The 20777-nt window shown below is 40.0% G+C and overlaps 2 protein-coding genes across 3 annotated transcripts in view; one reads left to right on the top strand and one right to left on the bottom strand.

The window, feature by feature from the left end:
• Positions 1-7248, bottom strand: part of ATP6V1D (ATPase H+ transporting V1 subunit D) — a 24539-nt gene extending 17291 nt beyond the window's left edge. Inside the window, exons 1-2 of one of the 2 annotated variants that reach the window (XR_010130775.1) lie at positions 7033-7173; positions 323-440 (exon numbers count right to left, since the gene is read on the bottom strand). Coding sequence is in view for 1 of the 2 variants with exons in the window: in XM_031001982.3 (XP_030857842.1) it covers positions 323-440; positions 7033-7073 (159 nt within the window). In the remaining variant the exon portion in view is untranslated. Of the gene's footprint in view, positions 1-322; positions 441-7032 lie in introns of both variants that reach the window. The other variant, XM_031001982.3, reaches the window with a different exon arrangement.
• The window catches only part of EIF2S1 (eukaryotic translation initiation factor 2 subunit alpha), a 26317-nt gene continuing 12784 nt past the window's right edge, over positions 7245-20777 (top strand). Inside the window, exons 1-2 of the mRNA XM_004055321.5 lie at positions 7245-7831; positions 12105-12346. Coding sequence (XP_004055369.1) covers positions 12106-12346 — 241 coding nt within the window. The 5' untranslated portion in view covers positions 7245-7831; position 12105. The remainder of the gene's footprint in view (positions 7832-12104; positions 12347-20777) is intronic.

Below are 20777 nucleotides of genomic sequence, written 5' to 3' on the forward strand. Positions count from 1 at the left end.
TATAAGTTCTGGGGAAAGAGTATTTCAGGCAGGAGAAAGAGCTAATGAAAAGTACCTGGAGGACCTTAGGAAGAATGCTCTAAATAAGGTAAGAGAGGCAGGCGGGGGGCCAATCAGATCAAGTGGAGCTTTGCAGGCAAGATTAAAGAGTTTGGATTTTATTAAATGAACTATTTGATATTTGACACTCGTTAAACTTATAATGGTATTTTTACTTTTGAAAGAAAAAAATTAATTAAAATAACAACAACAACAAAAAAATGCCAAGGGCCATGCTGGATTTTCCTAAAATAAATACTATTCTAAGAAAAGTTCATTCTACCTCTATTATCTTCTTTAGGATCTGTCGAAATCGAAGAGTTAAGGCATCAGATTTTTTCTTCAGGAGGTTTCGACCTGTCTGTGCTCCCTTTAAACGAGCCTTCATGATGGTCTGTGCCCTATATAAACATAAACAAAGTTAAGACATCTATTCTCATTGTTTAAAAGACAAAAAAACCCTCCCCACCAGTGTTAAAATTATCCTTTATCCTTTGATGTGATGAAAGTGAGACTATATAGAGAATTTGTAGCTGACAGGTGTAACTGATGCTATGGTTTGAATATGTCCCTAATCTTCATGTGTTGGAAACAATCTCCAATGCAACAATGTTGGGAGGTGGGACCATCAAGAGATGACTGGGTCATCTGGGATCTGCCCTCCATGAATGGATTAACGTCATTATGGTAAGACTGGGTTCCTTATTGCAGGAGTGGGTTGGTTTTAAATGTGAGTTCATCTGGGTACACCTGTAATCCCAGCTACAGGTGTAAGTGGGAGGATCCCTTGAGCCTGGGAGTTCAAGTCCAGCATGGATAAGACAGTAGCAAGACTCCTTTTTTTTTTTTTTTTTGAGATGGAGTCTCACTGTGAGGCCCAGGCTGGAGTGCAATGGCGCGATCTCGACTCATTGCAACCTCCACCTCCCAGGTTCAAGCGATTCTCCCACCCCAGCCTCCCAAGTAGCTAGAACTACAGGCGTGTGCCACCAAGCCCAGCTATTTTTTTTGTATTTTTAGTAGAGACAGGGTTTCACCATACTGACCAGGCTGATCTCGAACTCTTGACTTTAAGTGATCTGCCCGCCTCAGCCTCCCAAAGTACTGGGATTACAGGGATGAGCCACCGTGCCCGGCCCGACTCCTTATTTTTTGAGATGGGGTCTTGCTCTGTCACCCAGGCTGGATTGCAGCGGTATGATCATAGCTTGCTGCAGCCTCTAACTCCTGGTCTCATGAAATCCTCCAGCCTCAGCTTCCCAAAGTGCTGGGATTATGGGCATGAACCACCGCACCTGACCCTGTCCCTTTAGAAAAAAAAAAAGGCATGTTTGACCCTTTCTTGCTCTCTCTCTCACCCTCGCCTTCTGCCATGGGATAACACAGCAAGAAGGCCCTCACCCTTCTCAGCCTCCAGAACCATGAACCAAATAAATTTTTTTCTTTATAAATTACCCAGTCTCAAGTATTGTTATAGCAGCAGAAAATGGACTAAGACAACTGGTTTTTCAATAATGTAGATTTCTACCATCAGTGTTCCATAAATGAAAAGTTTATTAATTTACAACAGAAACAATTTTATGATCAATATCTGGAATATTTATTAAATCATCATAAATGTTATCAGGAGCCTTATTTTATGATGCCAACATAGTTTAAATACTTATTTGATTTGTAAGTTAAAATAATATCTTTGTTTTAGTTTCCACTGGAGGTATATTAAGGATTTAAAAATCTATCCACTAATATATATCAAAATTTTAAATGCAATTATTTTCAAGACCAACAATTCCACTTCGAGGAATTTATCCTACAAATTTATTCCCACATGTGTACAAAAACACGTGCAAGGTTTAAAAGATGGGTACTCCAGCCTTATGGTAATAGCAAAAGGGAGAAACAAGCTAAATGCTAAATACATCAGAGTTCACCTATGATGGAATGATATACAGTCATTAAAAAAGACGAAGGTATATAGGCATGTGCTGTCTATATAACAGTCTTATTTATGCAAAGTAAGGAAAAAATGTGCTTATATAGATGCAGAGAATAGTTCTAGAAAGGATTCACAAAAACTGACAAGAGTTACCTTTGATAAATGGGACTGGATGAAAAATATGGATTTACTTTTTACTACTATATTCTTTTGTACCTTTTGCATTTTATTTTATTTTTTGAGGTGAAGTTTCACTCTTGTTGCCCAGGCTAGAGTGCAATGGCGCGATCTCGGCTCACTGCAACCTCTGCCTCCCAGGTTCAAGCGATTCTCCTGCCTCAGCATCCCGAGTAGCTGGGATTACAGGCATGCGTCACCATGCCTGGCTAATTTTTTATTTTTAGTAGAGACAGGGTTTCTCCATGTTGGTCAGGCTGGTCTCGAACTCCTGACCTCAGGTGATCCACCCACCTCGGCCTCACAAAGTGCTAGGATTACAGGCATGAGCCACCGCACCTGGCCTGCATTTTTTATACCACAATAATTTACCACATTTTCTATTAAAAGTGTGGTATTAACACGTTTTGATATCACCAATCAAGATCCTAACACCAATCATTTTATTAATTTGTAAAAGACTAGGTAACAAATGACATACATAAGATTCCTGAGAAATGACAAGTTAAATTTACACTGAAGTCTCCTCACTTCCTTGTTTCAATTTTTTTCCCCATCAGAAGCCCCAATACCAAAGTCAAGCAGAAACTGACATTTCTGTTCTTGCTGCCATATGCCAGATAAAATTTAATAATGAAAAAAGTGGAGCCCAGTTCGAGGATGTAGAAGTAAGACCCTGTCTCAAAAAAAAAAAAAAAAGACTAGAAATAAAATGTCATACCATGCAGTAGTACATGCTACAATAAAATTAAAATAAGGAATTATGACAGAAGCAAACATGGTGTTCACTTTAGATTGGGTGATCAGGAACAGCCTCTCTTAAGAGACTAGAACAGCCAAAGGAGCCAGTTATAAGTTCCGGGGAAAGAGTATTTCAGGCAGGAGAAAGAGCTAATGAAAAGTACCTGGAGGACCTTAGGAAGAATGCTCTAAATAAGGTAAGTGGTACAGTGGCTTATGCCTGTAATCAGCACTTTGGGAGGCTAAGGTGGGTAGATTGCTTGAGTTCAAGACCAGCCTGGGAAACAAGGTGAAACCCTGTCTCTACAAAAAAAAAAAAAATACCAAAATTACCTGGGCATGGTAGGGCACACCGGTAGTCCCATATACAAAGAAGGCTGAGGTGAGAGGACTGATTGAGCCCAGGAGGTTGAGGCAGTGAGCTGTGATCATGCCACTGCACTGCAGCCTGGACAACAGAGCAAGACTCAGTCTCAAAAAAACAAGTGTTTGGGTAATAAAATTCAACAATAAGGTTGTGTAACCTAGACACAGTATAACCTAGACACAGTGATTTAAGGGGATATAATTTCATATGACTGGTGTTTTAAAATCGCATGTACTAATAAACTTTTTTGGCCAGGTGCAGTGGCTCACACCTGTAATACCAACACTTTGGGAGGCCGAGGCAGGTGGATAACTTGAGGTCAGGAATTTGAGACCACCCTGGCCAACATAGTGAAACCCCATCTCTACCAAAAAATACAAAAATTAGCTAGGTATGGTGCTGCATCCCTGTGGTCCCGGCTACTCGGGAGTCTGAGGCACAAAAATCACTTGAACCTGGCAGGCAGAGGTTGCAGTAAGCCAAGATCGGGTCACTGCACTCCAGCCTGGGCAACAGAGTGAAAACCTGCCTCAAAAAAACAAAACAAAACAAAAAAAAACAAAAACAAACAAACACCATTTGGCCAAATTCTTAAATTATACTGGAATCTTTTACCATAGGGCTAAGATCACTAAGACAATTCTATAGCTGAAAGGGACTTTAGACATTAACTTAAAGATTAGAAAAATGAGGCTTAGAAAAGTAAAACAACTTTCTCAAAGTTACTCAGTGAAGAAAAGGCAGGGCAGGGACTTGAACCAGACTTTTGATTCCATTGACTTTCCCAATGCTCAAACTAAGGCTCCAACCTACGTTCACTGTACCCCAAACATGTGCCTCCCCTTAAAGACAACAATTATCACTGGCTGACTCTGCACTGACTGGTCTCACAAGAGGTCTTATCAAGTGAAGGTTGTTTAGTTTCCAGCCTGAGAAGGAGCTATCCAGCTCAATGTGTGCATTTAACATAATGTATTGTTGACAGTAAATACTAGAACTTGGGCTCAAAGAGCTGGATCAAATTTAAGTCAAATTGTAGTACTGCATATTCCAGGCAGTTTATAGTAAAAGGTAAACTGGTTGATAAAATTGAATTTACCATGTTAATTTTATTTTCCTCCTAGGGAATGGCATCTTTGTGAAATGGGCAATTTTAATTCCTGAAACTCTAAGAGCAGCGTGCACACTTACAGCTAATATGTAGCAGAACCTGGATTTAATGGACTTCTGTTGACTCCAAATTTTTCATGCGTCTTTTACTTCCACTCTACAATTGTTTTGCTTTCTCTGGTACGAAAGTGGGTGAAAGTAACATCACAGAATAATACTGTTGAATGGAAATGTCTGTGAAATAAGCTGCCAGTATATTTTCTAGCCTATGGCTTTTCAAACTTGCTCCTTTACATGTTTCAGAGCTGCTCAGTCCTACTCAAAAAGTTTGACCTTTAGCTAGGATGATGACTTTTCTTCCAGCTGAATCAAAGACATCTGACTACATGACAAAAAGCCTGCTGCCAGCCATGGGGAAAATATTTAGAGAAGAGATTATTTCCTGCACCTGATTTTCCTCTCAATCAGCAAGCTGAGAGCTTTCAAATAGTAGTTTCACCTTCATGAGCCTACCATTTTCTTACCTAAGCCCAAAGATGTCTATTTTTGCCTCTTAGTCTCAAAGTAAAAGTTCCAAAGTAAAAACAAAAAAGTTATTCTGACTGCTGTCAAAGATAAACCCAGCCAGACATTCGTTAAAGTAGTGAAAACAGATTTTATTCAGTAAACCACTGATAGTAGGGGAAAGGGCTGAGCTCAATTCTCATTTGTGCAGAGGTGACTGGCCATTTTAAAAAAGAGAGTAAGGGAGTGGCAGGGAGCCAGCCGCAAGAAGAGTCAGAGAAGAGAAACCTTAAAGTGTTGGTCAGTGTAAACGCCACACTACCTGGCAATTAGTAAGTTACTATTCTATCCTCTCACACAGACTGGGAGACAAAGGCCCTATCCCTCCTGATGATTACGTTTCAAAGAAATGGCTCTCAAAGATACTTGAAGGGACACTTCAGAGTTGGAAGAGATACATATTAACAATTGTAAGCCTGTTTCGTAAATGCTCTAAAAAGGGAACGAGAGGGGTCTATCAATTAGGTGTTGACTAGAACAAACAGTAAATTCTCCTCCTAGCTTGGAGCTTTTTCAGGCAGGCATTTTAATGGCGGGGGCAGGGGGGGCGGCCTGGGGTCACCCTAGGGGCAGGCCTTACATTGCTAGAAGATAAACTAGTGTCGATGTCTTTCAGTGCAGAAGTTTTGACTGAGTCATCACGTCCTAGGAGTTCTGCAGTTGTCACTACCCCGGGATAGTCCTCATCTTTATTTCCCCACAACTAGCTTGCTGCCTACTTAGTGCAAACAGCTATTAGAAAGTCAACAGGTGAAGGTAAAAAATTTAAAAACTTCATTTCATTAAGAGCTATTTAGTCACCGGGCAGAAACAAATCTGGGCTTCAGGTTTGAATATAACTTTTATTTTAAGCATCCTCAGATTCTCTCAAAGGACAGAATGAGGAAAAACAACAAAACACCCCCACAGAGATAGGACCACAATAAAAGGGTCTAAATGTTAGGGTCAAAACTGATTTTCTGCTTCCTCACTGAAAAGAAAAAGGGAAAGCCAGGCGCGGTGGCTCCCATCTATCATCTCAGCCGCCAGGGAGGCTGAGGCGGGAGGATCACTTGAGCCCAGGGGTTTGAGGCTGCTGTGAGCTATGATCATACCACTGCACCCCAGCCTGGGAGACTCTGTCTCTTATTAAAACAAGCAAACAACAAACTAAATAAAAATAAACAGGATGAGGAGGAGAAAGGGAGCAAGTTGTTAGGCACATTTGAGAAAACGTCAAAATTTTCCTTACAAACTAGCCAAACACCTACAGTGATACGCCATTTTCCTGACAAAGAATTCAGGCCCCAAAAGAAAGGCAGCCCACAACTGAGCGTATTCCCAAGCATGAGTTCTTTCAAGAAATATTTTTTTTGTGGACCTTCTAAGGATTGTTAAGACACTCTTTCATCCTGGAGAGAGCCCACAGTCTAGTGGGAGAGAAAGACACATAAACAAATATCTACTTTACAGCGTGATGACCGGTATTAACACAGGTCTGAACAAGGTGCAGCGGTGAGAGAGCAAAAGCAGTGCCTCAGAAACACAGGGATATCCTCTCACAGCAGGTGACATTTGGCGGGATCTTGGAAAATGAGTAAGGGGATCCAAGATCGAATCCGAGGGCTATGCTAGGGCGATTCGATTCCATCCCCACTTTGGCTTAGGGACCTCTTCTATATCCTCAGTAAACTTCCCTTCTCAGAGCATTTATTAAAACCTCCTTGGCCTTTCCAGACGAATGTCTGGCTACGTAAACTGTGAGCTCTGTGAGGGCATTGGTGGCGACGGTTCAGTTATATAAATCCAGTGCCTGGCTCAATAAGGGTATGTGGAATGGATGAATCCATTAATGAATAAAGACAGCAGACCTCCACAAAAGCCCGCCGGCCGGGCGCCTTTTCCTACCGGCTGGGATCGCTTCGTCCAGCCTGATTCACTCAGGAGGAATGCGCGAAGAGGCCGTCAGGAAGCCTCCCCCTAGACTCAAGAAAAGAACCTGGGAAAAGCTCAGGATCCGCCCAGGAAACAAGGACCCTCACTGTGGCCCAGGGTCTGAAGGGACCGCGCTCCGGGTTCCTAAACCTGTGAAAGCGGCTTATCCCATTCCTTTACTTACATTCGCGAGGGAAAGATTTCAATTCGGTCTTTGCCCGACATTCTGACGATAACTTTTCGGCTCGGGTCCCCGGCCGGGCAACCGAGGCTGCAACAGCTCCAGAACTGGCCTCCACAGTGTCTTCCTCTACGGGAGTCAGCTGGTTGTGTCACTTGACCCCTCTTGTTGCTAAGAGGCAGCAGGGACACCCATTTTCACTTCCGCTTCCGGTTGTCACAAGCGACGAAGGGGGAGGACAGAACAGACGCGTTGCCCGGATGTCGAGGCGCGCACACCGCGGAACCACCCCTCAATTCCGGTTCGCCTCCCAACCCCTCCCCATCCAGCTTCCCTGCGGCTGCGCAATACGCGGCACGCGCCAGGCCAAAGACTAGGAGCGAAGCGTGCACGCCTTGTCCTTCTCCACCTTTCGTCTTTGGTCACAGCGCCATCTCATGGTTAGCTGAAACTTTGAAAGAGGATTCATTCTTCAGAGGCAAGGAATCAGAGTCCTATGTCTTTCTCGCACCTTGAAGGTTACTTAGCTAAAGCTAAGATAGCGAGAAACAGTACTTTTCAGGTCCTTCCGTGATCTACATTCGTCCTTGTTCTCGGAGGACCCAGACTCTATGGTTAATGATGAAGAGGGGCCTCTATTCGTTCAGCGCTTGCGCATGCGAGGAGGTTCCGCATGCGCGGTGGAGTGAGCGAAGCGCACGCTGAGGAGGATCCGCGGCCGGTGAGGGGGAAGCAAGTCTGGTCTCTGTGATTGAAGAAGTCGGCTCTGGGCTCCAGTGCGGGAATCACACACATACCTCAGGTGACTAATCCCAAGCTCGGTTTCTCCAGGAACTGATTTTGGTTTGTGTCCAGTGACATGGGTGTTCGAGAGCGGGTAGGCCCCGGGCTAACACCTCCCTTTCCCGTCCCTGCGCGGGAAGTGGCTGGACAGCACCGCCACCACCCGCGCTGTCGTGGGCCTCCTCGCCGGCTCCGTGTAGGTCATCCTGTGTTCCAGAGGCATCGTTGTTCGAGCAGAGGAATCTCGTGAAGGAAAGTGGCCGAGTGGATTGTACAGCCTCTACAATATGCCGAAAGTGAGAATGCCATGACGATGGGGTGGCCTCGGGAGAACGCTGTGACGCCGTAACTCTTAACCCCAGCTCAGGACGCTGAGCACTTTGCTTTTTCCAGGCTTGAGAATTCCATCTTTTCTTCCGCCCCAACAGCTCTACCAAAAATTTCCCCTGCTTCTCAGTGGAAACCAAACTGGCCTCTTACTTGAGAAACCTGTGGGACGGGCACCGTGTTGCAAAGAGCGGGGTCCGAGTAGTTTTTCATCTGATAATTGAATGAGTCACCCCTTGAACCAAAACTAAATGAGACTTGAGTTTATTACTGTTACTATCAGTTTGTCGTATTTTGGCGACAATGAGAATAGAACTGTGTTAAGCATATGTTAGGTTAACTATGTTAGTTAAGCATAACTAAAACCTAAGATAAGGAAATATTTTCGGGTTAAATACACAGTCATCCTGAGGTCTCTTTATCCTCAAAACTTAGGCTTTTTAAATTTTTATTAAGCAAAAAACATGGTTTCTTCGAGAAAAAGTATAGCAGAGAAGTCTTTATTTCCCCTCAATTGAGTTGTTATTCAAGGAACAATCTCTGTCAATAGTTTGGGGGTGACTTGTACAGAACTTTGCCACCTATTCTTAGTTCATCTGGGTGCCAAAAGATGTAGTTGTCTCATGCACGGTAATGTTTGTAGAGATTCGGTGATAACTTTCTTTTTCAACTATAATGATGAAATAAAAGCTTACTTATGTAGCACTCCTATACCAAGAACTAGCATTCAGAGAGCATTCCTAATACGTGTTAGATCCAAATTAGAATTATCACGAGAGTTGTCCCCATCACATAATATATTTTGGAAAGGAATGTGAACTTCTATGTCCATTATAGCAGTTTGACCATGCACTGTTTTGAGAAAGAAGTCCTACCTACCATTTGTCCTGCAAAATAACTGACTATGCAGGGTATTTGAAATGAGCCTGGAGTTTGGTTGATATATTTTGAAAGGTGGCTGATACTTTTTACGTCAGAACACATAAGAGTATTATAGCATGTTGTGATATTGAGGTTCTGTGGGTTAAAGACATTCTGGATTTGATGTCGGATTACTTGAGTTTAGCTCCTACGCTAGTACTTATTAAGCGTTTGTTCTTAAGGAAGTATTATAATTTAGTATTTCTGTTCCACCTTTCCTGTTCATTGCTTTCATAGTACTTTGTATTGTAATTATTTGCTTGCTAGTTTGTTTCCCACTCTATACTTAATTACTTAGGAAAGAGTCTTTTTTTTTTCTTTTTTCTTTTTTTTTGAGACAGAGTCTCTGTTGCCCAGGCTGGAGTGTAGTGGCACGATCTCAGCTCACTGTAGCCTCTGCCCCTGGGTTCAAGGGATTCTCCTGCCTCAGCCACTATAGTGTGGGATTACAGGTGCCTGCCACCACACTCAGCTAATTTTGGTATTTTTAGTAGAAATGGGGTTTCACCATGTTGACCAGGCTGGCCTCGAACTCCTGGTTTCAAGTGATCCACCCGCCTCGGCCTCCCAAAGTGCTGGGATTACAGGTGTGAGCCACTGCGCCTGGCCTGGTAAGAGTCTTTCTTGTTGTATCATTAGTGCTTAGTACATAGTAGCTACTGAAAAAAAAATTAACAAATTATTATATTACAAAATGGAAATACATTCTTTTTCTTTTAATATTTTATGTTTGACTAGCACATAATGGTTTTCAAAATGTTTTTACGTATACATGTGATACCCTCAGTAAACCTGTGATGTATATGGCACAGATGAGAAACTACAGTTCAAAGGATGTTATCTTTACCGAGCAGCCACTTCTAGTAAGTAGCAGAGCAAGGACTGGAACACAAGGCTAGAGTTGTTCCCCGAGTTTACTATGTTAATTGCCTGATTTGACACTTCTTGAGGACCAAATAAAATAAGAATGCTGTGAAAAAGATAAAGAGGTGAAGTCACCTAGTGTGGCTTCGATATTGCTGAATGATTTTTTTAAGTTAAAAAAAAATTTAAGTTATTAGCATTTCATTAGGCAATATGTTCAAAAATTGTCAACCAATATGCAGGTTTTTGTGGTATGGATTCTTTTTGTACTTAACTACTGTCTATCTTTACTATGGATAACATACCATCAACAGTATTCCTTTACTTACCCTTTATGTTGCAAAGAGACTTGTGCCTCCTGAAGAAATAGTATTCATAGTCATATCCCTTCAGGATTCTCTTACACGATTGCCCATGTTTTTTAACCATCAAATTAAGCCTTGCTTCCCCTAAAAGCATTACCTTTACTATTTGGAGAAACTTGGTAAGTAAATGTGGTTTTCACCTGTCAAATGTCTTGCAACTGTTCCATACATTTCTGTAACATAGTTTATTTTGATGCCCAATTTGAAACTTTTTAGCTCTCAAATTTGAGAGCTTTACATACACATATTCAACAACAGTTTCCCCACCCCCACCCTCGAAAAGCCCTGTTTAAAAACGAAACAACCAGTCAGCTGTTTCTTGGTGGGTAAGGCCATTGAATGTCTACTTCTCTTTATTTGCTAAATCCCTATTTTGTAGGGATTTTGTATTCCCTACAAAGAAATACATCTCTGCTACTGTCATTAATATGCTGCTCTTTGTTGTCAAACAGATGAGTACTAATAGTTTGCACTTATTGGTGTTATGTACTCTGGCACTGAATATATATATTAATGTTGCTTTTTAAGTAAAATGTTTCTAATTATAATATATTTATGAATAGTTTTGAGAGAATATAGTCTTACTGATAAGAGGACAGACTCTGGATCCAGACTTCATGGATTCAAATCCTGACTCATCACCTGTTAGCAGTATGTGAAAGAACAAGTAACTTAACCTGTGCTTCAGTTTTTTAATCTATAAAATGGGGAGAACTAGGGAGAAAGTTGTACCACAAGGAGATAGGCAGTGGCCAGATCATATAGGATTCTGTAGGTAGTGGAAAGATACGTAAGTCAGTGGGAAGCCACTGAGAAGATACAGGCAGGTGCCAGTCAATAAGTTATTATATGAATTTTCACAAGGTTTTCTTAGGCCTTTAAGTTCTGTTACTACCTACGTTTTGAGCAGTGACAACAGTGAAGGTTAACAGAAAAACATGAAAATCATCAGCCATGATTAGTTTGAGAGCTTCCTTTTTTAAATATGCTTCTACCCAGGTTATGATTTCAGGCTTGTGGATCATAAAAGGAGTAGTGCTGAAAGTAGGTTGGGTGGATCAAAGGGAATAATTGTAAATGTCTTTAATGCTTGGAGGTTTAGAGAAACTTGAACTTTGTAGTAATGGAGATTAAAGCTATTCTCAAGATTAGGTATACCTATTCAATAAAAGAAAGGAATATTTGGGAGTATTGGGGATAGGAGAAGCTAGACATTGTGAATTCAAGGAAAAAGAATTATGAGAGGAGGATGCATTTTAGTTTATTTTGTGATTAAAATTTTTTTAGTTTTTGTTGTTTTGACATGTGACGCTATAATAAATGACAGAATGTATCATTTGGTATATTGGTTAGGGTTTAGGTAGAAAATTTTTTCTTTATATAGTGAGTGGTAGCGTATACAATGTTTGCTCACTTCGGCAAAGAGTAGCTTTAGTTTTCTGATTAGTTATAATAGTGATGCTTCCCATCATTTGATATGCCTTAAAGTAGTATTTTACTCTTGAGGTATTCCTTTAATCCTTAGGTCTTGGAGTACTTTATAGATGGTCATTATTTTTTATGATTCCTCTGAAACTAAAGGCAGAGAATCACCCAAGCATTACAAAAATGTTGAGCAAAATAAAAATTAAAGCTTGGTTCCTGAACATTGTCTGTATTCTGGTACCACTTAAGAAGTTTCAAAGGATGAGAAGACTAAGACTAATAACTATTTTTTTCTTCATCTTTTCTTTCAGTGGCAGGATGTGGAAATTGATTTTTTTTTTATTTTCACCTTAACTGAATACTTATTTAATTCTTTTGTTTAAATTGCAGAATGCCGGGTCTAAGTTGTAGATTTTATCAACACAAATTTCCTGAGGTGGAAGATGTAGTGATGGTGAATGTCAGATCCATTGCTGAAATGGGGGCTTATGTCAGCTTGCTGGAATACAACAACATTGAAGGCATGATTCTTCTTAGTGAATTATCCAGAAGGCGTATCCGTTCTATCAACAAACTCATCCGAATTGGCAGGAATGAGTGTGTGGTTGTCATTAGGGTGGACAAAGAAAAAGGTAAGTGAGAAAAGTATCTGTAATATAAATTTCAGATTTAAAATGGTTTATTTAAAAATACATTTTTTGTAAATTGCATGCTGCAGCTTAAAAAAAAAAGCTCCTTTTATACTTAAACCTTTTACATACAAAGTTGTTAGAAAAGGATGCCAATTAGCTATCTAAGCAAGATCTCTTAAGTTAATAGTAGTTTAATTAGTACATCCTAGGATTTTATGGATCAGATAACTTGAATTTTATTTCTAGTGTTTATCAGGATCTTGGTAATTGACTCATGGTAACCAAACTTAGAGACAGATAAGTCAGAGTACTAGTTCATTTACATTGGTAGGCCTGAATATGTTGGATGCCTTTTTCTTGATTTAAAGCTAAAATAGTAATGAGATCACTGGGTAAGCATGAAAATGGGGCAAATGGATTTTAGGAATCTTTTATATAAGCTTTGAAAAAGCAATATACTATGTGTGTATATACACATCTGAAATCCAACATTGTATTTCTTGCTGGTAATTAGAATGTTTGCATCTACCAGATCCTGTGGTATCTTTCAGACAGTTTTGGATGAGCATTCATTTTTTACTTATTGGGTGCCTTTTCTGGACCCCATGTAAATCATCACCTTTGTGAATACTGTTTTTTTAAACATGGTATACAATACCATTATGTAGGTTTTAGTTTCAGCCATCTTACTATAATTTGTTAGGTGTTAGTTATAGGTCATTAGTTACCATTATGTCTGAAAGGCTTCATATCAGTCACCTTGATTCAACTTACCCTTCTGAATCTCCTCAGCCGTCTAGTTTACTGATACTTTCTCACTTCTGCAAGTGATTAATTTTATACATACTGACATTTTAATTTTTTTATTATAGCCTTAGATGATACGTAGATTTTGAGGATGTCTTATGCCTTAGGTAGTGACTGCTACTTAGCACATGGATTGTTTTAAATGTTTTGCTATGACTTAGCTATAGCCCTGCCCAAAATTATTAAACTACTTTGAGACTATTTGTTAAACTTAGGTAAGTCTTCACATCACTGTCCTAGTAGTACCTAAAGTAGTGTCTAATCTTGTACTTTTTTTTTTTTTTTTTTTTTTAAGAGTTGGGGTCTTGCTCTGTCACCCAGGCTGCAGTGTAGTGGTGTGATCATAGGTCGCTTCAGCCTTGAACTCCTGTGTTCAAGTGTTCCTCAAGCAGTCCTCCCAAGTAGCTGGAACTACAGGCATGTGCCACCCTGCCCAGCTAACTTTCTTTGTAGAGATGGGGTCTTGCTGTGTTGCCCAGGCTAGTCTTGAACTGGGCTCAAGCGATTCTCCTGCCTTGGCCTCACAAAGTACTGGGATTACAGGTGTGAGCCACTGTGCTCAGCCTTCTTTTTCTATTGTATAAAATATACACAAAAGGAGGAATCAAATATGTTTTTAGTTGCAATCAGAAAAAATATGGAATGGCATACTTGCTTACGTACAGTAGATACATGTAAAGATATTTCCATAGCATTTGTTTGTATGGCATTAACTAAAACCAGGAAATGACCAAAATGGGGACTGGTTAAATAAATCAGTACAAATGCGTGCAGTGCAATTTTATGCAGAATGAGATCTGAATATTTTGATATGGAAGATCTCCAGGATAGGATGAGAAAAAGCAAAGTGCAAAAGAGCCTGTAGAGAGGATTCATTTTGATACTAGAGAATTATGTCCTCCTAGACAAGCCTTTCAACGTAAATGCCATAAACCCTGAACAAGTATGAAAAATAACTACCTAAAGACAATAAGAAGCAGCCAAAAGCAGGCCAAAATTGAAAATTTGAAGGTGAGTCGACACTTATAAGAAAGGGTATGTTTTCTGTTTTACACCTTTTTTTTTGACCTAAGCACATGCTGAAGACAGCTTCAAGCCAGGCGGCTAAGGTTCTAGCAGAAAATTTATGGTTTTATTGGCTTTAGAACTGGAGGCGAGAGTTCTAGACAACCATAGTAGATGGAAACTGGTGGTGATAGTGGTGAGGGTTAGAGAAAGGAGGCGGCAGGCACAAAGGGAGATCCCCTAAGTCTATATAAATTCTTCCCAAATCTCTGGTTTGTCCCTGAACTACTGAAACACAGGGTGGACTCCAAGTAGCCTAATAGGGGAAAAATCTGAACAGATTTCAGTTGCTTACCATCTGGGGAGACAGAGCTTATAGTTTTGAGTTCAGATTCTGACTGTCTGCTAAAACAAAAAATCTATATTCTCTTTTTTTTGGGGATGGAGTCTCGCTCCGTCGCCAGGCTGGAGTGCAGTGGCACGATCTTGGCTCACTGCAACCTCCGACTCCCTGGTTCAAGCAATTCTCCTGTCTCAGCCTCCAGAGTAGCTGGGATTACAGGCATGCACCACCATGCCCAGCTAATTTTTGTATTTTTGGTAGAGACGGGGTTTCACCATGTTGGCCAGAATGGTCTTGATCTCCTGACCTTGTGATCCACCCGCCTTGGCCTCCCAAAGTGCTGGGATTACAGGCGTGTGCCACCACGCCCGACCCCATCCAGGTCACTTTGTGCTAAGTGTTCTACACTTGGTCAGCATTCTCATAAATACAGTGCATGGAATGGAACATGGTGGGCACGTTGCGTGAACTCACAAATTCAAGACCAGCTGGGGCAACATGGCAAAACCTCATCTCTACAAAAAATACAAAAATTAGCTGGGCGTGGTGGTGCACCCTGTAGTCCCAGCTTCTCGGGCGGCTGAGGTAGGGGGATGGTTTGAGCCCAGGAGGCAGAGGCTGCAGTGAGCCAAGATTGCACCACTGCACTCCAACCTGGGTGATAGAACCAGACCTTGTCTCAAAAAAAGAAAGAGAGAGGTAAAGGAAGTTCTTTAAGCTGAAGAGATGTGATGACCTGACATGGAAAATATATAGGTAAATGTAGAAGACTGTTTTTGCCCTTCTTAGTTTCTTTAAAAATATATTTAACTATTTGTCTCATTTGTGCCCGTGGGATTGTAATCTATAGAGGTGACTGAGTGATGACACAGTCCAATGCCCTTGAAAGAAAACTTTTACTACTTATATTGCCTGAGAGAAGGGGGCTTGATGTGCCATGCAGGGCCACATGGGGAAGCACCAGTTTTAGTCAGGAGTCACAAGGAACTAGGGGAAAAAGTAGGTCAGAGCTTTTGTTGGAGTTTCTGCAGGAAAAGCAAGGCAGAGCAGCGTAAATGGCTTGCAGTTGGCTAGTTTGAATGCTTTTGGCGGGCCTTGGGGCATAAAGACTGCCCTGCTTGTCTAATACCTGGCCCTTGACTTACGGCAGGGAGGATTTTGGCTTGGTGTGTGAGTTTATGGGCTCCAGATTGGCTGCTCTGCATAAGAAAGGCATGCTACCAAGCAAGCCCTTTGCTGACTCCTCCCCACCTGACGGAGGGGCAGTCTGTCCACAAATGTCAGAGCCTCAAGAATACAGAAAATAAGAAAATATTTAGTTACTACTAATAATATTAATAATAAAAGATATAGTTAATACAGTTGGCTCTGTGATGAATGGATGCGAAGTAGTTAAATATAGAAGCTAAGAAAACAGAATACTGTTTAAAGCAGACTTAGTACACTTGACAACTTAATCACAAAGGCCAGGAGGTGTGGGGTAAATAGATCTATATGATTCTTAACGATTCTTACATTTTATGTGCAGTAGTAAAATTAAAAGGTTAAGGATGTATATTGTAAATTCTAGAACAACCATTAAAATAAATAAGCCAGTTGCAGTGGTCTGTGCTTGTAGTCACAGCTGTTCGGGAGGCTGAGGTGGGAGAGTCACTTGAGGTCAGTAGTTCAAGACCAGCCTGGGCAACATAGTGAAACTATCTCTAGAAATAAGTAAGTAAAATACAAAATACACTATTGTAAAAGCCAAAGATATATTAAAATGGAATTCTAGAAAACATTAACCTAAAAGAAAACTCAAAAGAAAAAAACAAAAACCAGAAAGAACAAATAGAAAACAAATACCTAAAATGTAGGTATTCAATTATTCAGTTATTGATATAACTGAATTCATTTATATCAGTAATTAAATGTAAATCAAGTAAATATTCCAGCTAAAAGGCAGAGATTGTTAGGATGAATTAAAAAGCAAGACTCGACGATAATCCTGTCTACAAGAGATATACTTGGTTGAAAATAAATGGATATAAAAAGATATGCTATGCAGACAATACCTTAAGGAGACAGTGTCTGTTAATATTAGATAAAGTAGATTTAAAGACACAGTATTTTCAGATTTAAACAGGGACATTTTATAATGATAAAGGGTCAATTTGTTAGAAGGAAAACAACAGTCATCACTGTGTATGTGCCTAATAATAGAGTTCAAAATATAAAGCAGAAATAGAAAGAATTCAAGAGAGAAATAGACAAATCTATAATCATAGTTGGAAGTTTGAACAAGCTCTGAACAATTGGAGAAACAATTAGATCAATGAAGACCTTGACTTGTTTGATACTTAGAACACTGCACCCAGAAAAGGCAAAATACACATTATTTTCAAGTGTGCATGACATTCACCAAGATAGACAATAAGGTGAGCTATAATATTAATACAACTCTAAATAAATTTCTAAGGGTTGGAATACAAATATGTTCTCTGATCACACTGGAACTAATTTTGAAATCAGTGTCATTATATCTTGGGAGGGAAGAGTTTGCAGTATTAAATAAGCCCTTCCAAATAATTCATATATTAAAGCCTTAAGGGAAAATTTATAGCTTTAATTACTTATATTAGAAAAGAATAAAGATCTAAAACAGTTATCTAGGCTTTCGTTTTAGAAGATAAAAGAAATGAAAGGTAAACTCAAAGTTGCTGAGACCAGCTCTGTTGGGGAGACCCTAACCCAGCGGCGCTAGAGGAATTAAAGACACATACACACAAATATAGGGGTGTGAAGTGGGAGATCAGGGGTCTCACAGCCTTCAGAGCTGAGAGCCCCGAACAGAGATTTACCCACATATTAACAGCAAACCAGTCATTAGCATTGATTCTATAGATATTAAATTAACTAAAAGTATCCCTTATGAGAAATGAAGGGATGGGCCGAATTAATTGCAGCAGGAACACGTCCTTAAGACACAGATCACTCATGCTTTTGTTTGTGGCTTAAGAATGCCTTTAAGCAGTTTTCTGCCCTGGGCGGGCCAGGTGTTCCTTGCCCTCATTCCTGTAAACCCACAACCTTCCAGCTTGGGTGTTAGGGCCATTATGGACATGTTGCAGTGCTGCAGAGATTTTGTTTATGGCCAGTCTTGGGGCCAGTTTATGGCCAGATTTTAGGGGGCTTTCTCCCAACACAAAGTAAGTAGAAGAAAAGAAATAATAAGGATAAGATAATCGGTGAAAATAGAGTACCAGAAAATGAGAGAACAGTATCAAAGTTAAAAACTTGTTTTTTGTTTTTTTAAAAAAGAGCAAAATTGATAAACCCCTAGTTAGGCTGATGAAGAAAAGGAAATAACACAAATTACCAATCTGGAATGAGAATGGGGCTATCACTGCAGATGCTACAGACGTTAAAAGGCTAATAAGGGAATATCATTACCAATTTTATGCCAATCATCTCAACAAATCAGGTGAAATTAGTGAATTCCTTGCAAAATTTTACTTACTGAAACTGACCAATATAAAGTAGAAATTTTGAGTGTCCTATATGTTAGAGAAATTGAATTTATTGTAAAAAATCTTTTCATCAAGAAAATTCGGTCCTGACCAGCACAGTGGTTCATGTCTGTAATTCCAGCACTTTGGGAGGTTGAGGTGGGTAGATTGCTTGAGCCCAGGAGTTCAAGACCAGCCTGGAAACATGACGAAACCTCATCTCTACAGAAAGTAGAAAAATTACCCAGGCATGGTGTTGTGCACTTCTAGTCAGTTCCAGCTACTAGAGAAGCTGAGGTTGGAGGATTGCTTGAGCCCAGGAGAACAAGTCTGCAGTAAGCCGAGGTCATGCCACTACACTCCAGCCTGGGTGACTAAGACCCTGTCTCAAAAAAAAGGAAAACTCTAGGCCAGATGGTTAAATTGATGAGTTGTATCAGACATTTAAGGCAGAAATAAGATGAGTCATAATAAAATTTCAGAAAGTTAAGGAGGTAGGCCAGGCACGGTGGCTCACACTTATAATTCCAGCAATTTCGGATGCTGAGACAGGAGGATCGCTTGAGGTCAGGAGTTCAAGACCAGCCTGGCAATATAGGGAGACCCCATCTCTATAAAAATTTTTAAAAATTAGCTGGGTGTGGTGGTGTGTACCTGTAATGTAGTTCCAGCTACTTGGGAGGCTGAGGTGGGAGGACGGCTTGAGCCCAGGAGTTTGAGGCTGTAGTGAGCTGTGATCACACTGCTGTACTACAGCCTGAGCAACAGAGCAAGACTGTGTCTCCCACCAAAAAAAAAAAAGTTAAGGAGGTGGGAACACTTTCGAAATACAGTCATGTGGTGCTTAATGACAAAGATACATTCTGAAAAATGTCTCATCATGCAAATTTTATAGAGTGTGCTGCTTACATAGACCTTGATAGTATAGCCTATACACACATGGGTTGTTTAGTATAGTCTATTATTCCTAGGCTACAAACCTGTATAGCATGTTACTATACTGATTAGGTAGTTGTAACACAATGGTAAATATTTGTGTACCTAAACACAGAAAAGATACAGTAAAAATACAGTATTATAATCTTAACAGCACTGCTGCTATATATGCAATCTATTGTTTACTGAAATGTTATGCAGTGCATGACTAATTTTATGAGGCCATCATAACCCTGATAAGAAAACCCAACAAAGACATGTTTTTGTAAAAAAGCAAATTACTGACCAAATATGTGATTAGCATAGATAAAACAATTAATAAAATATGTTTTTCAAATCCAACGTATAAAAAGGATAATAAAGCATGACCAAGTGGAGTGTATGGAATGCCAATTTGGTTTAACAGTCATAACTTTATGTTGGCTGGGCATGGTGGCTGAGGCCTGTAATCTCAGCACTTTGGGAGGCCTAGGTGGGGGGATCACTTGAGCCCAGGAGTTCGAGACCAGCCTGGGCAACATAGCAGGACCCCACCTCTTTTGTTATTTCTCACTTCTTTTTGTTTAAAAAAAAAACTAAAAAATTTATGTGTGTTTTTATATGATCAGTTAATTAACAAAAGTACAAAGGCAGCTGATCAAAGAAAAAATTATCTTTTTAACAAATGGTGCTGGGACAACTGGATGTCCATATGCAAAAAAGAACCTCAATTCAAACACCTCACCTTATACAAAAGTTAGCTTAAAATGAATCATAGATGTAAATGTAAAATGTAAACTTCTAAGTACCTCTAGAAGGAAACAGGAATCTTTCTGACCTTGGATTAGGCAAAGATTTCTTAGATAGCACACTAAAAGCGTTATCCATGAAAGGAAAAATTGATCAATTGGACCTTATCAAAATTAAGAACTTATGTTCTTTAAAGACACTATAAAGAGAATAAAAAGACAAACCAGCATATTTTAAAAACTCTTGAACAACCTAAAAAATCCTGTATCTAGGCTGGGAGTGGTGGCTCACGCCTGTTATGCCAGCACTTTGGGAGGCCAAGGTGGGCAGATCATGAGGTCAGGAGATTGAGACTATCCTGGCCAACATGGTGAATCCCCATCTCTACTAAAATACAAAAAAATTAGCGGGCGTAGTGGTGCGTGCCTGTAGTCCCAGCTACTCAAGAGGCTGAGGCAGGAGAATCACTTGAACCCGGGAGGCAGAGGTTGCAGTGAGCGGAGATTGCCCCACTGCACTCCAGCCTGGCGACAGAGCGAGACTCCATCTCAAAAAAAAAAAAAACAAAAAACAAACAAACAAACCCTGTATCTAAACCATCAATTTTTAAAGGAGCGAAAGTTTTGAATAGACACTTTGCCAGATAAGATAATTGGATAGCAAATATGCACATGAAAAGATGTTGAACATCATTAGTCATTAGGAAAATGCAAATAAAAACCACAGTGAGATGCCACTGCACAATCAATAGATTGACTTTTTAAAAATCAATTGAGAGACATGGAGCAGTTCTAACTGCTCCACATTGCTCATGGGAATGCAGAGTGCCACATTCACTTTGGGAAAGTTTGGCAGATAAAATTAACATGTACTTAATATATAACCCAGCTGTGCCATTTCTAGGAAAATTTATGTTCACAGAGAAACTTGTATCCAGTTTTTAGTGGCTTCAGGGGTGATGGAACTTGATTTTGGTGGTGGTTAAATGACTGTTCTTTTTTTTAAACACAAAGAACTTAACACTAAAAGTGGTGAATTTTACTATATGTAAGTCATACAATTTTTAATGAAAAAGAATGCTCAGAATCTGAAATAAAATCAGTGTATATGAACAGAATATAGG

This window comes from Gorilla gorilla, chromosome 15 (assembly GCF_029281585.2).
Source record: "Gorilla gorilla gorilla isolate KB3781 chromosome 15, NHGRI_mGorGor1-v2.1_pri, whole genome shotgun sequence".
Lineage (NCBI taxonomy): Eukaryota > Metazoa > Chordata > Mammalia > Primates > Hominidae > Gorilla > Gorilla gorilla.